Below are 25,318 nucleotides of genomic sequence, written 5' to 3' on the forward strand. Positions count from 1 at the left end.
ATTAGAGAAATTTTAAGTATTAAATCCCCCATTCTCCCATCAGTAATGTGCTTATTCCTCATAAAACTAATTTGCCCTTGATGTCTCTCTGGTGATAATGTCTCTTAGAAAGGGGTGGTAGAAATGAACAAATAGCTTAGTATTCTGATACATTATTTATGGTTAGGGGCAGGAATTTATAAAAATCTCAAGGGCAGTGCTGCAGTCCTTCCATTGTGGGCTGCTGTTGGCTTTTTTAGAATACATTTGCCAAACCCTATCTGGGCTGCAGTGGCAGCCACTGCAGAAGTCAAAAGAAATGGCATCAAAGAGTTAAGAAATCCTTCTAAATTCTCAAAATAGATATGGGCTGAGGGAAACACAGCCCTTATGTTACTTTTTCGCTGTGAACAAACAGGCGCACATGCTGTAGCTGCTGCTTAAAAGCACTCGAGCCACCTCCATCCTTGTCCTCCACTGAGGACAGGTTTTCAGTCACGAAAAGCCATCTGTAGCTTGGCGTGGGCTTGGGCATTTGTTTTTCCTTACGTGGACCTGCATCCCTGGAGGCTTTGGAGCAGTCAGGGAAACGTGCACAAGTGAATCTCTCGGTATTCGTTCACCCAGCTGCATTTGTAAAACTTACCATTAGTTTGCAAAGCCTGCTTGGATTTCAACTAAACGATACTAACCGTGAGGTGCTAACAGCATGGCATTTTATATGACTGGTGTTAAAATATTTCGGTTTCCAGCAGCTGAACCCATTGCAGGATTGAAAGTTGCCCTGTCCCCACAGTGGTTTGGGAGTGCCTGAGTATGTCCTGTAGTGCAAACAATTTAATAGCGTATGGTTTAGTAGTGGCTTAAAACGGTCCTCTAGATCCTAATAAAACGCACGAAGCTGTATTGCTTACTGAGTGTGTCAGCCTTGATGTGACTGCGAGGTTGCATGTGCCATGCACGTCCCCTGCGAGGAGGCGGAGGGCACAGATGTGACCTATTGGCAAGGCAGAGTTTTGCTTAATGGCACTGCTTCAGGTCCTTGCCCAGGCTGGAAGATGTTTTAGTGCCAGCATCTTTCCCCTTCTCACAGTCCGAATGAGTTGTGTTTTACCAAACATGCATGCGAACTGGGGAGTGAGAGAGGGAAGAGGGCAGAGAGCAAGCCTATACTTTGGTGTTTATTAACTTGGATTGTTTTTTTCTAATTTAGCTGCCTGACATTTTCCCATGCTTCGAGGAAGCCAGATTTTGACTTGTGCTTTCCTACTTACTATTTTTCTATACTGGAGCATTGCTGTCTGCTAACAAACAACTGACTTCAGTACATTCCTTTTAGCAAAATTAGCATTGCACAACTGATCTACAAACAGCATGATGCCTGTAAGCTGAGGGTGAGGGCTCTTGCAAAGACCTGTTTAACTGTTTGATTGTTTTGTAGACCCAAGGGGCAGGGTCCCCACGTTCCTCACCCAGCCACACCATCAGTCGACCGATCCCGATGCCCATCAGGTCTGCCTCCGCCTGCTCCACCCCAACCCACACACCTCAGGACTCTCTGACCGGGGTGGGAGGAGATGTGCAGGAAGCCTTTGCACAAAGTAAGTCTCATTATTAGCTTGTGTGAGGTACTCGGAAACTATTTTAAGAATTGTTTTTTTCATGTGGTTAATGACTAAATGAGCTTGAGTTTCTGAGTTGCATGCAATGAAACAAAAGAAAAAAATCCACAGCAGCCGTGTCTCACTATGGAATATCAGCTTTGTCAGCTGCCAGACATTGCTCGCAGGGCAGGCAGGTTAGCACAACCTGGACAGTGATGCCAACTAATGGATTTTGCAGTTAGAGGGAATTTTAATGAAGATGGTCAGCCCATTATCAGTACCCTGTTAACCAGAATAAGAAGAGTTGTTATTGACCTCAGGAAAGCATTGTCAGTGCATTTGTTTTTTAATGAAGACTTTGCAAAAGACTAGATGATAAAACCATAGAATTAGTTCAGGTAGGAAGAGCTCTGTAAGCCACCATGTCCTCCTGCCTCAAGAAAGCCAGCTTCAGAGTGAGATTCAATCATTCAGGACTTCAGCCAGTTGAGTTGTGGATGGCTCCCAGTGTGCATCTTCCACAGACTCTGCTCCAGTGTTTGACCGTGGCCGTTATGTGATTTTTTTTTGTCCTTACATCTGAATGTCTCTTGATGCAGCTTGTGGCTGTTGTCCCTTGTTGTTTTCCTTTGGGCCTCTAAGAACCATCTGGCTAGACTAGGCAAGAATTGAGTTTTGCAAGTCACAGTGAGCCCTTTGCTTTTTTAGAAAGCTGATGTAGGCTGAGACATGTTTCTCATTTCTCTTTCCACTGTCTTGTCAAGTAGCAATAGATTTTGAACAGTTTTGAACTTCTAAGGCCACAGGTTAAATTATTATGCTGAATGCTAAAGAAAGCAGATAGCCCATGTGACCCGAATGAAATATTCCTTCTTTTTCTAATCTGATTTCTTCTAAACTACATACATCACTGCAGGTCTTTTACTTGGATATTTTTTGTCCTGTTTCATGAGTACAAAATGAAATTTAAGTGGAGCTCTGAAGTACCCCTGCTAGAGTGGATGTGTATTTGTTCCTAAGAGCCCAGTTCAGCCCTCTCATGCAGCCTGCCCCTAGACTTCCCTGGGCACCGTGTGTCTCCATCTTACAACAAGGTCGAATCTATAATGCAATCAAGAACTTTCTACGAAAGTGCTAGTCAATTCATGTACTGAGCATGTTTTACTAGGGTGTAATTCCTAATCCCAACATACCAGGCTGCTGGACACCTCATTTTCTGTGAGAAAAGAAACAGACAAGAAATAATTTGCTTCTTTCTGCTGTGAAAAAAATGAGAGGCAAAAAATACGGACCACTAACCTCTGCGATACTGTAGAACAGTTTCTTCCAGAGCTAAGACTGAGAGAAATAAGACAGTGGCTACAATAAAATTTCCATAAATAATACTAAGGCTGCCTCAGGCAAATGCTTTTAAATATATAAATGTGTTTTGTTCAAGAGAAAAAGCAATATAAAAAGGTAAGTGATCACATTTCAAAACTGCAGCATTTGATGAATATCTAGCTTTATGTCATTATTTACCATATTCCCTAGATATGGGGAGGTCAGAACCAAAGAACTTGAAACCAGCCATTCTGTCACATCTTGACGTACAATGCTCCGTTCTGCACTGCACCAGCAGAGACCTGTCTCTGTATACATAAGGCAGACAAGCCATGGTTAAAGCACTGTTTCTCTTGTGTTTGTGTGTGGTTTTTTTTCCTCCATAGAGTTTGCAATAGTTCAGAGATAAAAATCTGAGAAGACTTTATAGAGGGAGTGGCTGTCTGAGTGTCTGTGTGTGTGTAAGAAAGAGATTAACTACTTTGATTTGCATTCCAGGAATCGTTTGCTAAAAGTGGTATATTAAAAATTTAAAAACACACTGTAGTGTTTGGGAAATTTTTTTAATGCATTGTTTTGCATTCAGCCTGTGTTAAAGGATCTGCAGCGTTTGAATCCTGCCAGTTCTTGTGAATAATCCAGTCTGGAAGATGAGAGATTCTGTGGGATATATTGATTATTCAGCCACAATAGGAGCTATGTTTGGGATCTGAGGGAGTGAAGCATGCATTACCCACAGCCTCCTAGGGAAGGAGTATTTCATGCAGCTCACAAGAATCTTTCATGATTGATGGTTAAGGGAATATTGCCAGGTTCAGCAGGGAGGCACTTCTGGATCCATTATTAGAAAGAGTTTAACAGGAGCCTGGGGCTGTTAAGAAAGGCAATAGTGCTTCCTTTATTAAAAAAAGAAAAAAAGGTAAATTATGAAATATACAAGAAAATCCTTCAGCTATAGGAGAGGCTGAGAGGGAGTAGAGAAGAAAATCCTTATCAGTCTTGATGAGGTCAAGTATGTTTCTCCAACATTTGCCATAATTAGCTGGCAAATATGTAGCAATAATGGTGTCATTAAACAGAACAGTGAGAATTTAGAGAAAACACTTCATTTCTTCCCTCCTCCCCCACAGACATTTTAAATGAGTTCATGCTGGATTTAATCTTCCAGGCCTGGTCTGCTGGTGTCACTACACAAATGCAAGCTTGATGGCAATGAATAATCTGCACATATCTGGCATTGTGATTAAATGAAGCATGAGGGCAGGCTTCTGCTCTTGCATAGAGCATAAGTAAATGAGGACATTCTGCAGAGAACTCTTCCGCACGTGTCCCTCGTAAAGACTTTGATACCCTGAATCATCACAATGGCAGCTTTCAGCAGGGTTAAAACTGCTTTGAACAGGAAAACATATGTCTTGTGAAGAGTGCTGACACTGTTTTGTCTGTCTCTTGCTTCAGGTGCAAGACGGAACTTGAGAAATGATTTGCTGGTGGCAGCAGATTCGATCACCAACACCATGTCTTCTTTGGTAAAAGAACTAAATTCTGGTGAGTGAGGCTGAAGGTGGATGGTCAACACATGGACATTTCATATATATTTAGAAAAATGGGAGTTAGGAGTATATAGACCATCAAGGAAAGCAGTGTAATGTAGTTTCAAAGCTTTTTATGCTTGCAGAAACAAAATTCCCAAATAATGGCTTCAGAATAGAGGAGATTTGAAAACCGTGGATGTATGCATGCAGTTGTATACAATGAAAACTCCTTGAGAAGTTTGTTCCTCTTTTCATACGGAAATGGCCTTTCCAGGGAATGGTAGTACCTGAGAGAGAGCTTGGTTGGTTGCTGTCAACGCACCCTAATCGCACCCTGTTCCATAAAAAGAAGCTCCCATTTAAAGAGATGGTTGAAACAGCAGGGAGGAGAGATTTCTGTCTTCACAAATTTTATTCAACATGGAATATATACGATCTGTTGTAAAATGCAATGTGTAGTGTACTCAAAAAAATATCCTACCTAATAAGCCAAATAAGCAACAGCTTCAGTATTCTGCCCCTCCCCGAGAAGAAGACCATTAGGTCTGCAGACATACGTAGAAATGCATTTTACCATATTGTACTGCATTCGCTGTGAGGAGGTGATCATCATAAGCAGGGAGGACGGAGAAAGGCTTAAAGAAACAGACGAGTACATTTATTCTTGTGGAAGTTAAATGCAAACGCCTGTCACCTTTTGCTTCACAGAGGTGGGCAGCGAGACAGAAAGCAACGTGGATTCCGAATTTGGACGGACCCATTTTGATGACCTCGTTCCGTCCCCAACGTCCGAGAAGGCTTTCCTCGCGCAGATCCACGCCCGCAAGCCAGGCTACATCCACAGTGCTGCTGCCACGGGATCCATGCGCAGTGACATGTGGGTAACTGCTCGGCTCGCCTTCCTAATCTTGCTCGATTTTCTGCTGAGGGCAACACGCAGCCTGCAATATTTTCTCTCCTATATGAGTACCACACTAAAAGTCTAAATTCAAGTGAGGAGAGCTTTATGAACATGAGATAGCGGTGAGCGCTGTAAACTCCGAAGGACAGAACTTAGGATGCCTTCAGGACTCAGCTGTCTCACACCCAACCTGGTGTGCAGACTTTATGAGACAGCTGTGCTCCTTAATATATTCTGCAGTCCCAATCCCTGCTTATCCAGAGTGAGGGGCCTATTGGAACACACTAAAAAAAGTGCAGTTGTTTTTGGAAAAGATGGACTGCTTTTTGTTGACCAACTCAACTGATCAACAAACCAGTGTATTTTTAGAATCTGAATCTTATCTAAGACAATAAACGTCTTTCCAGTTATTTTCGGTTCAACCTCTTACTCTTTGTTTTACTCTCAAAGCAGTTATTGAGGACTTTTGTTACTCATTTCCATAATGTCGTACACCAAAAATGCCTTCAGCAGGACATGCCCTTTGGTCTACTTCATCAATACTAGACCACTGGAGAAGGGAAACAGCAGAAGTGTTTTCCACTGCCAGGAAATTATTAACTGGTGGTGCATGTGGCTGGAGTAAAAGTATCTTGCTCTCCTCAGACCTCGCAAGAAAAGGAATTTTTATTCATTCTGAATGTCATTCATCTCAGGAGGCTATTTATGAATAATTGTCTTTAGGGTTACAGAAGATGGAGACCCCTTTGTCAGAGCAGATGATGAAAATTATGAGAATGATTCTGTCCGCCAGCTGGAGAATGAACTGAAGATGGAGGAGTACCTGAAGCAGAAGCTGCAGGATGAGGCATACCAGGTGGGAAAAGGAGCTGCCCATACAAAGCCATAAATGTGAAATACTTATGTGCTAGAGCTGTCCAGAGCCCTCTTATCCCTCCTGGGCTCTGGGGTGTGATCTCTTCTTGGTTACTAAAGCAGACACATTCCAAAAACTGTTTCTGTTCTCTTCCACAGCCATGCATGCATCTGGCTTTAGTGCATGTGCAGGAAGACCACACTGCCTGAGGCACGTGACAGTAGTCCTTAACATTACCAGGGCCATCAGGTGGGCCAGAATTGCCCCTGAGCTCTGCCAGCTCCCACCAAGTCACTTAGACCTCAGCGCTCCATACCACATAGGCTGGTTCATGATGTTAAGCTGAGAGCTTGCTATATTTAGATTTTGTTTTCCTCCAGTAATGGAAAACATTCATAATGGTTCATCACTGTGAACTGAAGCTCAAATACAGTCTGTGTGTCATTGTCATTGTCAGAATCTGTAAGGGGAGGAGAGGGTCTGGAAAGAATTATATCCTAGAGGAGTGAGTATTCAACAAGCATCTAGTATAGTGGAGCCTGGGGATTTGTCATTAAGCACCCCCTGAGGAAGTTTTCAAAGGGCATTTGTTTGAGAGTCCAAGAAAAGCTAATTTGCCAGAGGGGGTTGGAATTCTGTAGATATCCTGTCCTGTCTGCACAGCAGTCTCTGCTTCTGCCTGCTGTAATGAACTATCACCAGTTTTTAAGTTATTCTGACTGGGAACATCCTAATATAAAATTCATATCTTCTTATAATGTTGGTAGCAGTGTCAGTAGTAGGGCATACCCAGTTCAGTTACTAGGGAACAGGCTTAAAGCAAGCAAAAATAAGTATTTTCCCATGTGGTGATCAATTAAAATTTGAATCTCACCAACACAGAGTGTATCAGAGACCAAAGGTATAAATAAGCTAAAAAAAGGATTCAGCAGACACTGAGAGATCAGATGTACAGAAATCAGATTGAAAGCACCTTCTGAGCAGGAATGTTGATGGTAGCTTTTCTGTAGTGTCCATTGCTGGTCACTTTGGAGACAAGATTCTGGGACTGACAGGCACTCGATCTAATAAAAAATGGCAGCTCTTGTGACTATCTTCTGTGAAGCTGCTAGGATGGATTAGTCTTGGAAAAGTTCATTGAAACTCATCAAAATTGCAGGTAGATTTGAGGTTGATTAGAATCTTTTCTTTGGTTTCTGTTTACCTAAGTCTGCTACAGGCTCTTGGGTAGCCTGCCAGAACTCATTTCGTTGTATGAACTGGACACGATGACAGCAGCAGCAGCACTGTTGTGTAATATATACTAAAACAACAGTGGGTGACATGTTTTTTTTGTCACTTTTTTTTTTTTAATCTAAGCTAGGAAATGACAAAAATGACAGCCTTTAAACTATGAATAAGATAAGCTGCCACTGCTGATGTAATAGAAAATAACTGTCATTTGCTAAGGAGTACCTCAACAGTGACAGCTGTCGTGCATCAAATAATAAATGTTATTATTGCTGGTAGAAATTTCATTTTTTCTGGAAGGAATGATAGGCCAATTTGATTGTACTTTGATTTCAGGATGGAAATGCAATATACAGTAACAGTGTTACATGAGTTTCACAAGTCACAATAGGATTTTGTACGTGCACAAAACTGAGTATACGTGCGCACTGCAAAATAAGGGTACGCCTTGTGTAGTCGAAATTGCAAATGTTGCTAAACAGAACTGGGTGTTACTCTCGTTTTGGTCAAAAATAGAGCTTTTCCACTGTCTTCCAACAGGAGAACCGAGGAAATATCTCTTGTTGGTGTCAGAATAAAACTCCTGTTAAATTTAGGTCAGCCAAGACTACACTCAGGTGAACAAAAATGTGTTCACTGAGGCAGTCGAAAGTCCTCGTTCTGTACAATTTCCATTTAGTACAATTTTTCCAAAAGAAATTTCATGATGTACTTCACTGTCCATCAGATTGTCAGCTCCTGTCAGGCAATATTTTGATAGCAGTGACCTAAAAGTAGAAGCTACTTTTTGTTGATAACCTCAGACCCAAAGAATGCAACATGTATGAGAAGTCCTTCCTGGTTTGGCTGATACCCTTTTGATTAGGGAACAGGTTTAAAGCAAGCAGAGTTAGGAACTAAGCTAGAAGGTACCACTAGGATGATTAGTATTTTGTCGGATAGTATCATATATTGCTTTTGAGACACACATGCTTCAGCTTTGGCTCGTTCTCTGCACTTTGCAGTTAATTTGTGATTTTTGTTATTCCATGCCTTTTTCTACTAATGTCACTGATAGTTTCTAAAGATAAAGTCATGGCTTGCTTTCCACTTGCAAAAATGATAGAAAACTGGGAAATTACTATTTCGGGTATCCCATTGAACAGTAGCCAGGTGAAATATTCTCACTTTGCATCCAACCATTGGAATTTATTACAGGCTGTTTTTCTATTTGTACTCATATGTACACTGCATTCATACGGATAGCAAAAACAAAATAAAAAATGGTGACTGTAGCTGTCGTAATGCAATTTGCAGCCAAAATAATCTGCGAGGAAGAACTCCTACTGGGGTTACAGAATGGTACCCTCAGTAACAATATGGTAACCGTTTATGTTATTTAATATCTCACTTTGTAAAAGCAGCACATTTTTAAAAATGTGTAGATGTAGTGTAGCATGGAAGACTGTTGGTCAAAACCCACTCTTGTTATTTTGTGTCACCTTGTCTCCAAGCAAGACTTTCAAGCAAAACTCTAAATTAGTAAAGTATGAGCAAAACACTCAGGATGCACAGGGGAATCTGGGGCAGGAAACCTCAAAGGAAACTTATTTCTCTCTCTTTTTATGAAGCATGTTGTAAATAACAAGTATTTGTACCAGGAAAAAAAAAATAAACAACCACATTTGGTACACAAGTGTAAATGCTAACAGTGCTTCTCCTCCCACATCTCCTATCAGTTGTGTTCCTGTTACAGCCTTTTGCTGGATGTGTTGTGTAAGACTTTTCATTGGGTTTGTTTTCTCGGTTTTTAATTGTTGTCTTTATTTCTAGGCTTGTGCATGGCTTTCTTCAGAATAATACACTGGCTGCTCACTGGCTTAATTTGTCATGTTCTTGTTTTCTATCCTCTGTTTATCTACAGGTCAGTTTGCAAAGTTGAGTGCAATATCCTTCTCTCTCTCCTCTCAAGTAAGTATCACTGTAATTCAGAAGAGTATTTAGGGTGAATCCTCAATATGTGTGTTTCGGTTGTAATGCACCATGTACTACTGTCTGAGTGTATGTGATGATGCTGTTTCTTTCTTCTTTTAACTTGTAATAGTATGCCTAGGAATGCATATGCCTAAATAATTGCTAATAATGCATTTGAAAAGTGGTCCTGGCCCTTAGGATTCCTGTTAAGCCACCACCCTTTTCATCTTCTTCATTTGTCACTTCAAAAGAAAGCAATCTGCTTAATTGCAGAGCTGTCCTCCAGTGTGTTGTGGAAGTTTAAAATGCCCCAATCCAAACTGCAAGGTACCCAATTGCTTAACACCTCGGGTCTGGCAATTCAGAGATAAAGCAAGGAAGTCTGTAAATTCCCTGCTGATCCGTGTTCAGGTCACATTCTTTACGTGTGCCAACCGCACAGTTGCAGCACTGAGTTTAATGCCAAGTTCAACAGTTGTATTTTTATTCAGAAATGCACGCGAAAGCTATTTTTACAAAGTAGCCTGTTATTCCAAACATTTGCCCAGGGAATGGGAAACCACAGGCTTCCTTCTTGCTGTGGACTTCGCATTTCTGACATGTGAGGAGAGCGCGGTGCCCTGCTGTGGAGCCGGCAGTGAGAGGATGCCATCCATCCTACCGTAACACTGAACCCTGGGCTAACAGGGCCAGAAGGGGGGGAGAAATCAAAGGCAGGGTCTGACTCCAGGCTGCAAACTGAGTCTATTCCTCAAAGCCAGAAGTAAAGGCAACTGAAGGCCCACTATCAATGGGCGCTCAGAGCTGGGAGCAGGGTCACGCTCAGACAAGCAAAACCAGTGGGTCAAGCTGTGCCAACTGGAGCAGGGATTCGTGCTGCTAGGTTTTGTATGCTGCGCTTCATGCTAGAGGTGCCAGCATTTCGGGAAAGGCTGAAACCCTCCTAATTTATATGGCAGTTTTGAGAGCAAAATTCAACCCTAATTGAAAAATTTTACAAGTTCTGATGATACTCGGATTTGAGTGTTAAAGTGTGGGCCTTGGGAAAGGAGCTGCCCGTCTTGAGTGTTAAAATCTGTTTAGGTATTTCTGAGGCATCTGTCTCAGTGTCTGCTAAAGAAGAATAAATGGATGTGAAAAGCAAACAGCAATACCCAGAGTACTATAAACACCAAATAACTGCTCGTAAAAATTCTCCTGACGTTGCCCCTCAGGTTACAGCCATTTTATCAGTAGCCCTGTTAAAAACATGAGCTATGTAGAGTTTCCTAAACAGAGACAGCCAGAAAAGCAAATTTTCATCTTTAATTTTATTGTGCTTGACAGTTGCAGATCAGGTCACATGAAAAGGAAGATAATAATGTATGTAATGATGTATATAGTGGTACTACTACGTCTAGCGTTTTTAATTGCAACTATGAGTAACTGAGTTTAAAGGACAGCAACATTCAGGCAAATCATTTGCAGTATTAAGCAAAAAAAATAATAAAATGCAATAAAATGCAATAAATAAAGAAAATCCTATTCATTGAAAGCCCGGGCAATCCTTTTTAAGGTTTCAGTTTTTGTGAAAAAGCAATACTAACACAGAGATGCAGGAAAATACATACTTCTGTACACACAGCTTTCTTGAAAATATGTACCCTGGCTCAAATTAGCAGAGATCTGATACTGAGTTACTATCTCATCTCCTGGCTGGTTTTGAATCATATCAATTTATTATAGCTTCATATGACTGATATGTACTGATGGCCAGCCTCAGAGTTTTGTTTACTTCCTTGTTTATCAGTCGTGGATAACCAATGTTGATGTTATTTGATTAATTTTTTTTTTTGTATTCTATTTGAATTTGCTTTTTTTTAAGTGCTATGTTCAATTCTCTAGAATTGATTTGAAATAACATCTGGTATAACAAGTTCCCAGGAGACCAAGAGGTTCGAGTAATACATGTAATATAATTTAATCATGTTTTGAGTTTACATGTTAAACGTACCTCTATACTACTTGATTTATTCTTAATAAAGTAACAGTGAATTTGAGGTTGTTTTCAGCAAGCACTAGGCAGATCTCAAAATTATCTGAACACGTGAACACACAACTTCAACATTATTTTGCCTTTATCCTCCTGATAGCACTTGCATTTCTTGCCAAGGATGGCCAGTGGGAACAGAAAGCCTCCACCTCTGAAAGCGGTTAAGAAGTTGTCACTTTCAATTAAGAGTTGTCAGCCTGAGCAGTGGACATGCGCCCACAAGCCTTACAATTCCCTAGATTTTTCTAAAGCAATGCTTTCTTAGTGCTGCCACAGCAACATTGTAGTTGGTCTCATCTAATTCATTTTTTTTTTCATTCTGAACATAAAAAACAGCATTATGTGGACCATTCCAACTGAGTATAGCAGAAGGCTGGCAGCACAGCAATTTTTAAAAATGTGTGCTACTTTGTAAGCTATTTTTTGTTTTTCCTCTTTATTTTTCTCCTTAAGCCTTTCTCTTCTTAGCACGTAGGTGTAAAAAAAGCTGTAAGAGAACTGTGACCAAGTTAACTGTGAAGAAGCAGCTTCCTTTTTTTATTAAAAAAAAAAAAAAAAAAAAAACTAATAATTTAAAATCACACGAGTGATAAGGGTACTTTTTGAAAATCACTGAATGATAAGTATCAGAAAAGAATTTTTGGATTAAGTTACAACAAAGGCTGAGAAGCAGTTTCATAATATGACAAGCCATGAGGCTTAACTTGGAATTAGTTCTGGCATTTCTAAAATGCCTCAATGAATGCAGAGTCCTGAGGTTCATTAGTGTTCCTTACTTGTATGGAAACCTCTGTCCCAATGCTGGACATGAAACAGAGAAGCCTTGAGAGAATTTAGAATAGCCATCTCCCCGCTCAACCAAAGATAAGTAATTTATCCAGAAAATGAGAAACAAAACCAAATACTTATCAGTACTGTCAATGCATCTTAATGCATCTGGCATTTCACAAGCCACTCTGGCTTTGCTCTTGTGGTTTATAATGATGCCATCAAGAAATATGAGATGTACCTGTATTTACCCTTAAACTGATTCAATAAAAATTAGTCTCACACAGCTGAGAACTGACCTGTGCCGTGCCTTTAATTTTCTTTTTTTGGCTGAACTGTGAAGAACAAAATGTTCCTTTATAAAATTACCAAATTAGGTTGCACACTTAAGTGGCATAAATGCATGCCTGATTTTTTAAAAAATACTTCCTTAAAATTCACTTTGGGAATTTTTTGCAAACCTCTCATTATACCTGTAATGCAGGTTTCCTTTTCATTCATCAACAAAATGTTAATGTTAGGTCTTTTGTAACTGCCTGACACAAGGAGATACTAAATTAAGATCATCATACCAGTTGACATGCTTAGGTATTAAGGAATCAGATGGAAGCATTTGTGCTTGAATAATTAATACAATCAAATGGTGTCAGGAAGGAGAAGAAGCAAGATAATCTACCTGACCTTTCTTGATTCATCAGATTTCATTTAATTCTTTTTTGCTAAAGCCATTTGCATTTCCTCTCTCATCTTGTAGATGAGAAATGAAATGAGTAGGAAAGAATTCATGTTGATAGGGTTTGGTCTTTCATGCTGTTGCTATCAGATCTCTGTCTGAGGTAGTTGAAAAGAAAAAGGATGGGCTCCTCATCTTTGAAAGGCTGTAAACAGTATGAAAAAACAGTGCCTTTAGGATAAATACACCAAAAGAAAAAGTTCACAGGTCCTGACAGAGTTCTGAGAGAGCAGAGGTCATCTATTAAGCATTTTCCATTACTAGCTAAAACTTTGATGCCTCCAATATTAAGATATTAATTCTTCAAGCTACACACACAAACACAAAAAAAAAAAAAAAAAAAAAGAAAAAAAGTACAAAAGTACACCAGCAAACTAGGCTGTTTATGAGCATTCTGAGTCATCCTTTTAAGTAACTGCATTTCTTCATAGACATAACAAAACATATCCAAGCCTGTAAATGAAGGGTAAGACATTTTCACGTGAGGGGCAACTCACAACAGGAGATGGCAAGTGACTGTTAACTGGGTGGCTGTGCACAAGGGCAATAATCCATGGTTTGGCTACCAATGATCTATTTAGACAGCAACCTGCAAGCATAAAATGGAAGAAAAATGGAAAAACCTGCAAATCTGTGCTAATGCAGAGCCAGTTATTCCAGTGTCTTACATGAAGAGCAGAAAACAGTCTGGTAAGAACACCATGGTAAGAAGTTTTCTCCTTAGCAAGTGCCCTGTAAGTTTTTGTTTATAGCTCAGCTACCTATGGCTCATCTATGTAGAAAGGGTTTTTCACTTTGGGGGGAATTTCTTTTTTCAGGTACAGGCACAGGAATTGGCCAGGTCCTTCTTTTTTTCTCTCTGTAAAGCATCATGCTCTTGCTATGCTCGTGGGTGTGCCTGTGTGGGTATGTGCACACACATGCAGCATCTTCAACTGGCACTTTATAAATAAAAGTTTCCCAAAACATTTCTCAACAGGCAAGCTGCAGTCAGACAGACAACGAGAGCTATGTAAGAACTGATGATGAGGAGAGCTGCTTTCGGACAGACGATGAGGAAAGCTTAGCTGCAAACTTCACAGAAGAGTGGAACCAAGAGGTGCAGCGTCTCTTGACAAAAAATTCACATAACTAAGTTCTGAGGACTGTAGCACAGTACTTTTGTTCTAAGAGTTGTAGTTTGTAGATGTGTGTTTTGACAAAAAGACTTTTGTTTAAAGCTAACTTATATTAGCTACATCTTCTGTAACATGGCTCATTACCAGTGAAGAATACAGACTGAAGTACGTACTGCTGTTACAAAGGATGGCAGTATTAATAACTCACATAAACCCTTTGCACATGATATTGAACCTGTTCAGTTTACAATGACAATACTGTTTATAGATAGAAATTTGATTTCTGAATACTTTGAGATTTTAGTAGATCAGTTTACTATACACTGTACATTTTTTCCACGGAAGAAATAAAAAGCTGCAATTATGCATTTAACACTGAATGATTATACTCCTGAGTGTATATATCTAGTAGCCCAAAAATTTAAGTACCAGATTATATTTGCAATTTGTTTGCAAGTCTTTAAATTGACTTATACAAAATGTACTAAAATAATAATATAATTATTAATAATAACTAAAAAATCTCTAATCTAGGGCTAATGTGTAACTTAGGAATGTTTCTTTCAAAATAATCTAACAAATCAGCCATAGAAGTTAGTGTAAATATTTTTTTTCCAAATAGCTATCATATACAAAAGGTGACATTCAAATGATATAGAATCTAGTTTTTAAATCAGCACAGATCTTCTTAAAACTGTGAACTATGTTTTGAAATACTCGTTGCTAAAGCTGTTTATAAACCACAGGTGCCATAAGATCCCTGAACTGACTGATGTTATGTATAATCTTCCATGGTATCGTTTCATTGATGTTTTAGCTTTAGTAAGCATGTGTTCAACAAATCGTCTCTTTCCATTTCTCTGCCCCTCCAACTCACCCACTCCATGACGTTATTTTTGAGGCCTTCAGCTTTAAATGTACAGGCTTAAAGTGCGCTTGCAACTGTTTTCTTTTTATTTCCGAATGTGTATTGCCTTAGCCAGCCACCAGATGTTCTGCATGCACTCTTGGAAATGTGTAGTGAGACTCTTTCAGAGCTGGATGGAGAATTAGCTATCAGTGAAAAGCACAAGAAAAGCAGAGGATTTTTTTGAAAGGACGGGCATACGGTTACAGGATTGGAGTTTTGTCCATTTTCCTAGCTCTCAAGAATAAAGGCATTTCAGGAGAAAGGGGACCTATCTGGCGATTTGGGATTAGGAAGTGAAACTGCTAGCTAAAACGTGTTTGCTCAGCTGTTACTACAAGCCTATGGGTAGTTCTGAGTAGGGACAGACACAAAATAGCTGGAATATCCCCCATGCAGTGTATTGCTTGGAAATAAAAATTATGCATGTATGGCATAATACATAGCCAATAATAGCCCACACGGAGAACTTGGAGCCAGTCCAGGACCAGCCAGACCCGAAGCAGGGCAGGAACATCAGTGCAACACTACGTGCTGGCCATATAGCCCAGCAGAGAAGCTCAGCGTGTTAGCTTGGGACAGCCTCTGGGCTAACATCATTGTACTGCACTAATGCAACATCGCTGCTTCCAGTACCTGGCTGACCTGAAGTGACATTGCCTAGCAGCCCCGAAAACAGTAACGTTTCATACAGATATTTCACACCAGCACAGTTTGCCTACAGCAAGTGATCAGATACCGATCTGAAGCAGGTTAACATGGTTTGTCTGTCCTCTCTTTCATGATTATGTGGATGTGTGCTGCTGTATTTATGTGAGATTGCTGTGTAGCTCAGCCCAGTAAGTTCACTTGTTGCTTGCACGCACTCCCCAGGCTCGTGGCTGTTTCCCTGGGCACTATGTGTTAGGGTATGAGTATCTGTATGAAAGAGCTGCTGCCATTTTTCACTTTCATATCGTATTATTGCTTATGCAGAACTCTTGTCCACATCTCCTTGCATATCTGGGCTTGGTCTCAGACATCCAAATGGATACTAAGGCATCCAGACATCTTCATGTAAGCTTTTCATTTCTGCAGTCACTGGTCTTTGCTCCTGGGATATGCGCCGACCTGGCAAGGCAGGCACCATATCCTCTGATGCCCCCTCCTCTAACCTCCTCTCAGGAATGGGTGAGCCTCCACTAGTGCCTAGCACTCCACATTTAAAGCTAATCCAATGAAGCTGGAGATGTTGCTGTCAGCTCAGGATTCCAGTCAAGCATTTCCTGAACAGTGATAAAACAAGCTAGAACGCAGCTATGTGCAATGGCTGACTAATTCAACCCATGTCATGTTTAACTGTACCCAGAGTAATAGCTCCCTCCCATCACACTCATGTCTGTGTGACCATTATCACTACGCTTAAAATAGATGCAATAGAATAAATCCATTGCAAGGGCTTCCGGATTAGGGGTAATGAAGAAAGTCGATGCATCAAGCGCCTTTCTCTCAGCAAGGTGGTCCCCAGCAGGGCTGTAGGTCCCTCGTGCCCTGGAGCTCTGAGATGAAGCACCTCTTATTCGGCTCTCCAAATATCTATTTTAAGCATTTTCCAACTGTCAAGCTGGCTACATTTTCGCCCAGCTGGTCTTTGTCTGCTTGTTGAATATTATTTTGATTGTGGTTTGCGGTCATTAAAACAAACAGAGTTACAGAAGAGGTCCTTGGCATGGGCCTTTTCTTAACTACCAATGGCCCACCACAGCAGTCAAATCTCTGGGTGGTTTTACTGTCACTGGAGGGAAACCAGTGGTTTGGATTCAGGAGACAGGGATGTGAAGATGTATATGGTCCTCGAATGTCCAAAGCAAAGGTGGAGAATGGGTTGTCTGTAAGTAGTAATGTTAACTAAACTGCATAAAAAGGTGTGTGGCCTTTGTTGTGATATAATATGTATTTTCTTATATGCATGAGCCAAATTGTTGCATCATAATTTATCACGTGTGTCTGCATTTACTTTCAGTCATCTTCTCCCATCTTTATTGGTTCTTGGCAATTACTGTAGATAGACTTTGTAAATATTGCAACCCCAGGTTGCTGTAATCACATTGGTTCAATTCAGCAGACGGAGCTGTGAACAACGAGCACTCCACTGTGTCCTGAAGGCAAAGGGCATTTTTACCTTTGAACCAAAAAAAAAAAAATAATGTATGAAGAGTTACATCTTGAGGCTACTAACTATAAGACATTTTTAAAACTACTGTACTTGACACCACTTGAGACAGATACAGAGACACTAAAGATGTCACAATATTCATTGGTATTGTAACAGAACTGCTATTGTATGGGTTTTTTGTATTGCTGTTAAGTATTGTTTTGTGTGTGTGTGTTGGAACCTACTGGGGACATGTTATATTTTGAAGTGATTAAACTATTTAATTGTGTGTCTATATTTTGGAATGGAATTATTTCTTCATTAAAAAGATTTTTAAAAGTAATTTATGGAGCATCATGTCTGTGGCTTATTTTGGTTTCGTAAATCCATGGAGCCCAAGGACAGTTTGTTTCTCTAGGAAAACAAAAAGTTTCCCTGCGGTGCAGCAAGCAGCCTTTGCTTTGCCATGTTTTCTTCTCCACCTCTGCACAAGAGAACTGCTTCCACCACTTTCCCCAGCACTTTAAGCATAGCACTGATCAGCCCCTGCTTTCTAGCAGCCTGGGCAGTTTCTTCTTTCTTAAAAGAGCAGAGAGTTGCAAAGCAAGATGAAGAGCTCTTACCTAAAGCAACAAGTTTGTGTTGTGGTGAAGTACACCAGGCATGGCAAAGGCAGCAGGGAGGCAATCCCAGCTGTGCTTTTTGTGCCTGCAGTGCCGGTGGTTCCCCATGAGATGGTTTATTGAAGGTGTGCTGCTCTCCTGCGATGGCAGCAGCCCTTGCCAGTGGATGCATTACAGCCAGCCACCACAAAGCATGCCCCTGGCAGCTCAGCACAGCCAAGACATCCTTGTGTACAGACAACGTTGCTAACCATCCAGTTAATTACACCAGGGTGGGGTCACTTAGAAGGAAAGCAGCAACAGCACATTAAAAATAATCCTGTAAATCATACCATGCAGCGAAATATCCCAGTATCTGGGAAGCAGATAAAACCCAGTACACTCACTCCTCCTTCCAAGCTTCCTGCTGTGGTAACCTATAAATCACCAAGGTTTATTTGCCCTAATTCCCCTGTCTACGTGGTGACATTCTTCAATAAAGGCGATCATTTTACACTGTAAATTATTTGCCATATACTCTGAACTTTGCCTCCAAAATCCCAATCCAAATTCACAGCCACAGGATTGTAATATATGATGACATATCATCAGCTCATGAGGATAACTCTGTTTTATCCATGCATAATCCCAAATTGCTGTATTTCTTCCTAACCCACAGTCAGACTATGGCCTTTGGGGAACAAAGGAACAAATGGAAAATGATTTATAGGCGTAGGCTGTTTTCCTCTTTACCTCTCAGTTACTCTAGCTAACTTCTGTTCCCTATGAGGAAAATAGACACATACAGGAAGGAATACAGTGGTTTCATTTGCAAAAAGAAATTAACAGAGTAGAAAATAATATATAAATAAGTCGTCTAGATCTGGGAAGGTGGCACCTTGGCTGCATCATTTCTGAGCTGGGTGACTGAAAGCATCTGCAATTCCCTGAGACCATCTGGGAGGTTCATTCAGCAGCACATGGATCTGTGGCCACTTTTCCACAGTGTGTGTTTGAACTGCCTGTTGCTCAGCAGTTGAGTTGCAAGCCAGGTGAAAACTTTGATATTCTGTAAGATAACATTACAAGGACTATGAGGCTGAGCCTATCGCCAAGACAGGTTCAGTGGGTGGGGGAAGAGAAATCTTACATCTCCAACCAATTTGAAGAGATGGAGCTGGTTGTTGAGGACAATTTCATTAATGAGGAAGGAGTGGGAGGATGTCATTAATTTGGTTATGGGAAGGGAATGAACACAAGGCAGGGTTGCTGGCCTGCCTGAGGGAGGGACAGGAGTGGGGAAAGGAGCTGGATGGGGCTCCCAGATGGGCATGTTGGCAGGCAGAAAGTGCACCAGGGAAACTGGCAGAGGAGCCCTGCAAGACACGTCATGCAGGCTTTGAGATAAGGTGACTACTGCTGAAGACTAAAAGGATGGGAAATATGAAAAAGTAGTTGTTGTTGTTGTGTGCCTTGGAAGGAACTGGAGGAGGCCACAGCGTATTTTGTCATTGGCACGTGGCCTTACGGAGTGTGGTTTGCTGTTTTCATACAACACAATTTACCACCAGCAAATTAGTTTCCTCGTGACTTACTTTTTTTTACAAGACACTTAGCAGTGGGCAGATGGCAGATGTGCTAGGCCTGCTGCTCATTATACTAATTGCCAGCCACAAAGGCCTCCCATTAATGCTCCTGCTTCCCTGCCTGCAATAGCCCAACCCTGCGTGCAGCCTGCCTAGTCTGTGAGGAGAGTGGCCTCCTGTGAGTATGTGTTTTGTGTGGTTTTCTTATCGCTGTTTGCTTCAGCTTCGGGCCGTCTTGGTACATCCCCTTCTGAAAATATCACACATGGTTTCCGGCTTGGGGATGTGAGTTTGTATACCCACATTTCCCAGCCTTCTGCCCGTGCTCTGCCAGGCCTCCACTTGAGACAAGTGCTGTGTCAGCCCAGGAAAATCGCTGCCCAACGAGGCCTCCTCGGGCTGCTGCTTTGCTCAGTGGGCTCCATACCTAGGGCCTGAAAGACCTCAATTCTGCTTGGACATGAAAAATAATACCTTATTGCACTACTACAGAGTAGAAAAGTAGTATGTGTGGGTGTCATTACCCACTCCCTGAGTTGTTTTTACATTTGATACCACAAATGTGCTCTCCCCCTCAATGCATTTGTCCCAAGCCCCCCTGAGCATGAAGCCCCCCAGCGAACTGCTTGTTTCGGTGCAGGCTGATCCCAGAGTGGGTGCAGGCAGTAATTAGTACTCCAGGGGACTCCCCTCACTGCATGCTTATCAGAGGACACTGCAGCAGAAGCATATTTTATGCTATGTTTTGGATCTAAGCTTTCACAAGTTAACTGAGTTCATATACAAATGCAAGAAGAAGGATGGGGAACAATATTCTGAGGCCTTGATTGTGAGACGTGCACTCAGAAAAGCATCTGTTCACCAATTAAAAGCTGTTTTGTAAAGGCTATACAAAGTCTGCACAGTTCTAGCAATGGTTGTTTGCCTGGCAAACTGATAATGCAAAAATTAACTTGTTTTGGCTTCATGTTGGGGTTACCATGGCTGATAGTGCCTGCAGGACTGGGGGCAAAAAAGTCAAACCATCTTATGTTCAGGTTCACGTGGGGATCCACCTCTTAACCTAAAGGGAGCAAAGCTGGAAAAGAGAGGCAGACACAGAGCAGAGGTCCCACAGCAGACACAGAGCAGAGGTCCCACAGCTTCCTCAAAATCCTGCTAGCCCTCAGCATTTTCCCTCTCTTGCCATAATATGGATTATAAAATCAATCCATTTCAGTCGTCTGGGCTCTGAGATAAAATCTTTCCGGTCAAATCAGAAAAAATAACAATATTTATTCTCTCACCTCTGAATATAGAATTTGGCCAACATAACTTAAAGCCAACACATTAAAAAAATCTGGGAAAGGCAAGGCTTGGATTTTGTTGAGTGTCTTTGTCATCCGCTGTTGCCTAGGTATCCGTATTTAAAATTCAAAGGCTTGTTTCTAGGACTTATAAACTGTAGAAATAAGCAAATTCTTTAAAGAGAAGAGGACTCAGCTTTGCTTTGATACATTTACTTTGTTGTGCTGATTTGGACATTCATGGTCTAGTGATGACACAGGAATGTCGATACCCTGCAGGAGCATTTCCCTTGCTTGCTTCAACCAGTTTTGTATGCCTAGCTCTGCATGATCGCTGGCACACGTACACTGATGGGTTTGTTCTTGCCATGTTGAATGAGAAATCCCAGGCTGCACGGGATGAGTCAGAGAGCAAGCGGCTCTCCTACCCAGTCTGGATGAGTCGGGTTGCTCTCATTCCCACTGCAAGGGAAGAAGGCGCATGAGCCGTCCTTCCCCAGGCAGCAGAGAGCTGTGCAGCACATGCCCTCACACCAGCCTCCCAGAACACGGCTGGCCATACCCTGCCAGGGCAGTACCACTTTGCACCTCAGGAATTGCCATTCCCTGGGGTGAAGGTTCTGATTTTACTGCACAGCAGCCTCCAAAACCCCTGCCTTTGGTTTTATATCTTCGGAGCAAGCAGCTGCTGCAGAGGATGTCAGAGCCCAACCACAGCAAACACAGGCAGATGTCTCTCCTCTTCTGGAGGTGGGATGCTCCAGGCTAAGAAGGAAAAAACATGAGGGAAATATAAAAAGAAGAAGGATGTTCACCTGTTAACACAATGTGTCAGGAGGCATAACTTATGGGCTTCGGGCCAATTTAATGTTAAGATCCAAATAGACAGTAGCTATCTAGAATATCAGCCATATGTGCTTGCCCCATAGCCTCATTTGACTGAAGCAGCAATAGTGCAGCATTTCTGATCAAGAAAGGACTTTTCTTGAAGGGCACAGTAGCAATGAAAATATTCATTCCCTATGGCCTATGGATGCATTTCATTACCGTTCAGTGATACCATAGCTGTAACTCCAGAGAAAAATATTTTCAATGTACTGTATGTCTACAGTACATTTTAGTTACTCTAAAATTTCTGGTCTGAATTTTGTCAAATACATCCAAATCCAGCACTTCCCTTCATCTAATTTACCACAGAAGCGTGTGGACGTGTCTTTAGCTACATAAACGTAATTATGCTCATGGAGCCCCAAAACTGACAACTAAATTACCATCCCAGAATACTTGCAGAACAAAGCTTAAACAGAAGTGTTGCAGCTCGGTTTGTTGGACCAGCAGTTTGAAAAGAAAGATTGTTATGCAAATTCCATTTGGAAATTATTAACATGAGCAGTGCTGGAGAACACAATCCTTTCATTTTATTAAAGGGACTCCACCTTATTATAAACATGTTCTGTTTCTGGTTACATTATCATAAATAATGCAGGTATAGGAGGTATTTTCAGTAGAGTAGACAGGTTTTTGAAGATTTCTCATACAATGCAGTCCTAAAAGAAATGTAAAGTATTCTTTAAAATCCAACATCGATTGTAAGTGTGATTTCTTTCCCCCATAAAGCTGCAAGATTTTTGCTCTGGAAGCACGTGTTTTCAACAGAAAGTTGGCACTGTTCATAAATGAAATCACACTGAAAATTAAAGATACCTCTCTCCCTCTGATGCTGTTCACTTTATATTAGCTGCCTGAAGTCACACAGTCAGGTAAGGTCTAAAATCTCATAAAACCTGAAACCCGTGAAGATCTGTTGCTAAATAGGGGTGGTGCAATATATCATGCAAGAGGTAATCTCTCTCATGGTTGTGACTTTATTTGCTTGCAAATCTTTCACAGCTGCAAGAACAGATATACCTTCAAGCCAAAGAAGGGTAAGCAAGTGTTTTGGAAACCAAGGCAAGGACATATTGAAGATGTAAGTCTTCTTTATATTAATTGTTGTGTCTATCTACAGGGGTTAAACTGTCTATCCTAGTTGAAATTAACATTACTTATATGCTGTTAACATTATTTATACTTGTTTATCTGTAGCACAGTAACACTTTGAACAATTAATCAATATAAATCCAGTCCTCATAGAAGAACACTGGCACGAACCTACGGACAACACTGATACATCATCCACTGATCTGAAAAACAAAGCTCAAATTTTTGGAAACATGGATAAAGGCCATTTTAATAATTTGTTAAGTGGTAGAATATGGAGACAGTTTCAACTTTTCCTTTCATTTCTAAAGAATTTACAAATTAACATCCCACAGATGTGAAATGGTAGAAAACATGAGTTGTTTTAAAAAAATACAAACCATCTAAGTTAGAGGGAGTGCATGGAAAAACAAACAAACGAACAAACAAAAAACACCATTCAAATGACAACAGAAAATGCAGAGACATGAACATGCATTTCTTAACAGTAGTCACTGGCACATCTGCCTGTTAAAAAAGCACGCAGTGTTCCCACTGACAGCTGTCTGCTGGCTTTTTCTACCAGTAAAGCAGAAATTAAGTAGTGAAGTTGTAAAACTAGAAGAATTTGAGAAAAGTAAATATGCAATAAACTGAAAAGGCTGGGGTTTGCTTGTTGCAGATAAGGGTTTTCCCATAGGAATTAATAGAAAGAACGGGAGAGTGGTGTCACATTTTTCATGACAAACAAAATACCCGACGAGCACAGACTTTTGGCATGGCATTAGGCTTCAGATTTTGAACAGCCCTTTTCACTGCGTGTAGAGACAATAATCCTAGTGCGATGTGAGCCAAGTCCCCGGCATGCTGCATGATTTTCAGCCATCGTCTCATTCCACCCCACAGTCCCAGCTACTGTATGACCTGGTATGAAACCTTGGTGCCTTGATTTGCCCTGCGTTCCTACAGGGAAACTAAAGAGCAGTGGTGAGTGAAACCAGGAAAAAAATAAAAATCATTTTGGAACTATTTTGAAGTGTTTCCCTGAGTTTTTATGGGTAAACAGTTAATTCATGACTAAGGGATGGTTAAAACATTGTCCTTGGCCATAGTTATATCTAAACCCCTGCTGCTGGCTTTTAATTTATGGCCAACAAGCATCCTTCTTGCTGCCATTGCTGTATTTCCTCTCCTCATTTGTGCTCCTCATCTAATAAGTTGTTTTTTTTTTTACCAATGTCCAAGCAGTGATCCATCCCAGCTGCACTGTGTCCTCCTCCAGGCCCTGGTCAATGCACATGTTCTGCATTTTGTCCTGCTCTTCTCCCCGGTGGGACAGTGGTGGGGTAGGAGCAGTCTCCTCACCCCTGGGGGACCAGGAGGCACTGCATGCTCATGTCTTGGACTTGAGGTGAAATACCTGTCTGAAGTGCACCCCGATGAGCTCTGTGGGAGGACGGTCTCCTCCCTGGCTTTGGGAAACTTGGCACTGAGTCACGATTTTCCACCCCCAGCAGGCTCTGTGGCCTTCCCTGTCCTGCAGTGCTGTGCTGTGCCAATGGTTATAATCAGGACTAACACTTCAGGGCTTCAGATCATTACCCAAGGGTCTGAGAGAGACCCTCTTCTTCCCATCCCACCACCTGGCTTGTGAAGGGGAGGAGGGAATTACCCCGATGTGGGACAAGTCCTTCCCAGAGAGGTGGCATTTAGCTGAACGCTGAGGTTCAGTGAGGCTCACAAAACATGAACTGTGACCGCCAAAAAAGAAAAGATGAATTGTTTTACCCCATGCTTTTTGATATTTATGTGGTGCAGCGAAGGCCTTGGCTTTGATGGCTTTGAAGTTTTTCTCCTTCAAGAGTGTCTTTGTTTTCTGCGTGAGACGTTTACCTCTTGTCTAGCCTTGAAAATGCTGGTGTCTGGCAAGTTGGAAAAATTACAGCTTCACAAGAGCATCAAGATTAAGCAATTAGGAAGGAGAGGAGCTTTAGAAAGCCTACAAATTTTTGCAGCTGGCTGCAGCCATGAGAATATAAACTTGTCCAAGCTTGGAGTCACTTACAGCACGAAACTGGTACAAAAGAGCATAGGTGCAAATGTGAAAAAGCCCTTTGTTCACTGATCTCTTGTCTTAAATGCCTGTTCTAACGCAGTGATGAATTAACATTTAGTAGGGTGCCTCTGTGTAGGTTTATAAACCACGGCACTTCTTAGCACATGGCAGCTGGAGTTCCCAGCCAACCAGCACCTGCACATGCAGAAGAAAACCCGTCTGGCTTCATCACTGTTATGACGTTACAGGAAAAAATATATATATATATGAGAGGTTTTTTTCTCTTTCAAGTACTTGCATTTGAACTTTTAAAATGCACCAAACCAAATGATTACAAAGAGCCATAACACCCCTTTAAAATATTTGTCATGGTAAGTAACCATTAAAATCCATTTAAATGCCCATACACTTACTCTGTTTTTCCAATTTTGTACACAGTTTTATCATTCAAAAAAAAAAAAAAAAAAAAGTGGATTTTTAGTTACTTTATGGATTATTTTTTTTTGCAGCTGAAAAAAAATGGTTGTAAGAAAGAAAATTGCCTTTTCAGAGAAATATTGTGAGAGCTGAAGGGAGAGATCCACAGGAACACATGTGCAATGTTAACACAGCATTAACTCATTCTAAAACTAGAAACTTCATAGTTACTTGCTCTCTATTTATTAATAAACTGCATTTGGGTAAGTGCAATCAGTCCAGAACTTTGCTGACATCAGAACTGGGCAGGAAAAGGGGAGAGGGGTGTGTGCACATGAG

At 41.2% G+C, this 25,318-nt stretch overlaps 1 protein-coding gene and 1 long non-coding RNA gene across 35 annotated transcripts in view; both read left to right on the forward strand.

Annotated features, from left to right (window-relative positions):
• DTNA (dystrobrevin alpha) overlaps positions 1-17,416 on the forward strand; it is a 218,689-nt gene extending 201,273 nt beyond the window's left edge. For 25 of the 34 annotated variants that reach the window (XM_072034666.1, XM_072034652.1, XM_072034662.1 and 22 more), the window contains 5 exons: positions 1,421-1,580; positions 4,365-4,454; positions 5,150-5,318; positions 6,066-6,198; positions 13,894-17,416. In XM_072034666.1, coding sequence (XP_071890767.1) covers positions 1,421-1,580; positions 4,365-4,454; positions 5,150-5,318; positions 6,066-6,198; positions 13,894-14,049 — 708 coding nt within the window. In that variant the 3' untranslated portion in view covers positions 14,050-17,416. Of the gene's footprint in view, positions 1-1,420; positions 1,581-4,364; positions 4,455-5,149; positions 5,319-6,065; positions 6,199-9,331; positions 9,379-13,893 lie in introns of those variants that run through there. The other 9 variants (XM_072034664.1, XM_072034665.1, XM_072034667.1 and 6 more) reach the window with 2 other exon arrangements.
• Positions 17,417-18,953: 1,537 nt separating this feature from the next.
• Positions 18,954-23,844, forward strand: LOC140001872 (uncharacterized). The gene is made up of 4 exons (XR_011807525.1): positions 18,954-19,439; positions 22,438-22,516; positions 23,413-23,493; positions 23,755-23,844. It is a non-coding gene; the product is annotated as an uncharacterized lncRNA (long non-coding RNA).
• The last annotated feature ends 1,474 nt before the right edge of the window (positions 23,845-25,318 follow it).

Source organism: Anas platyrhynchos, chromosome 2, assembly GCF_047663525.1.
Source record: "Anas platyrhynchos isolate ZD024472 breed Pekin duck chromosome 2, IASCAAS_PekinDuck_T2T, whole genome shotgun sequence".
Lineage (NCBI taxonomy): Eukaryota > Metazoa > Chordata > Aves > Anseriformes > Anatidae > Anas > Anas platyrhynchos.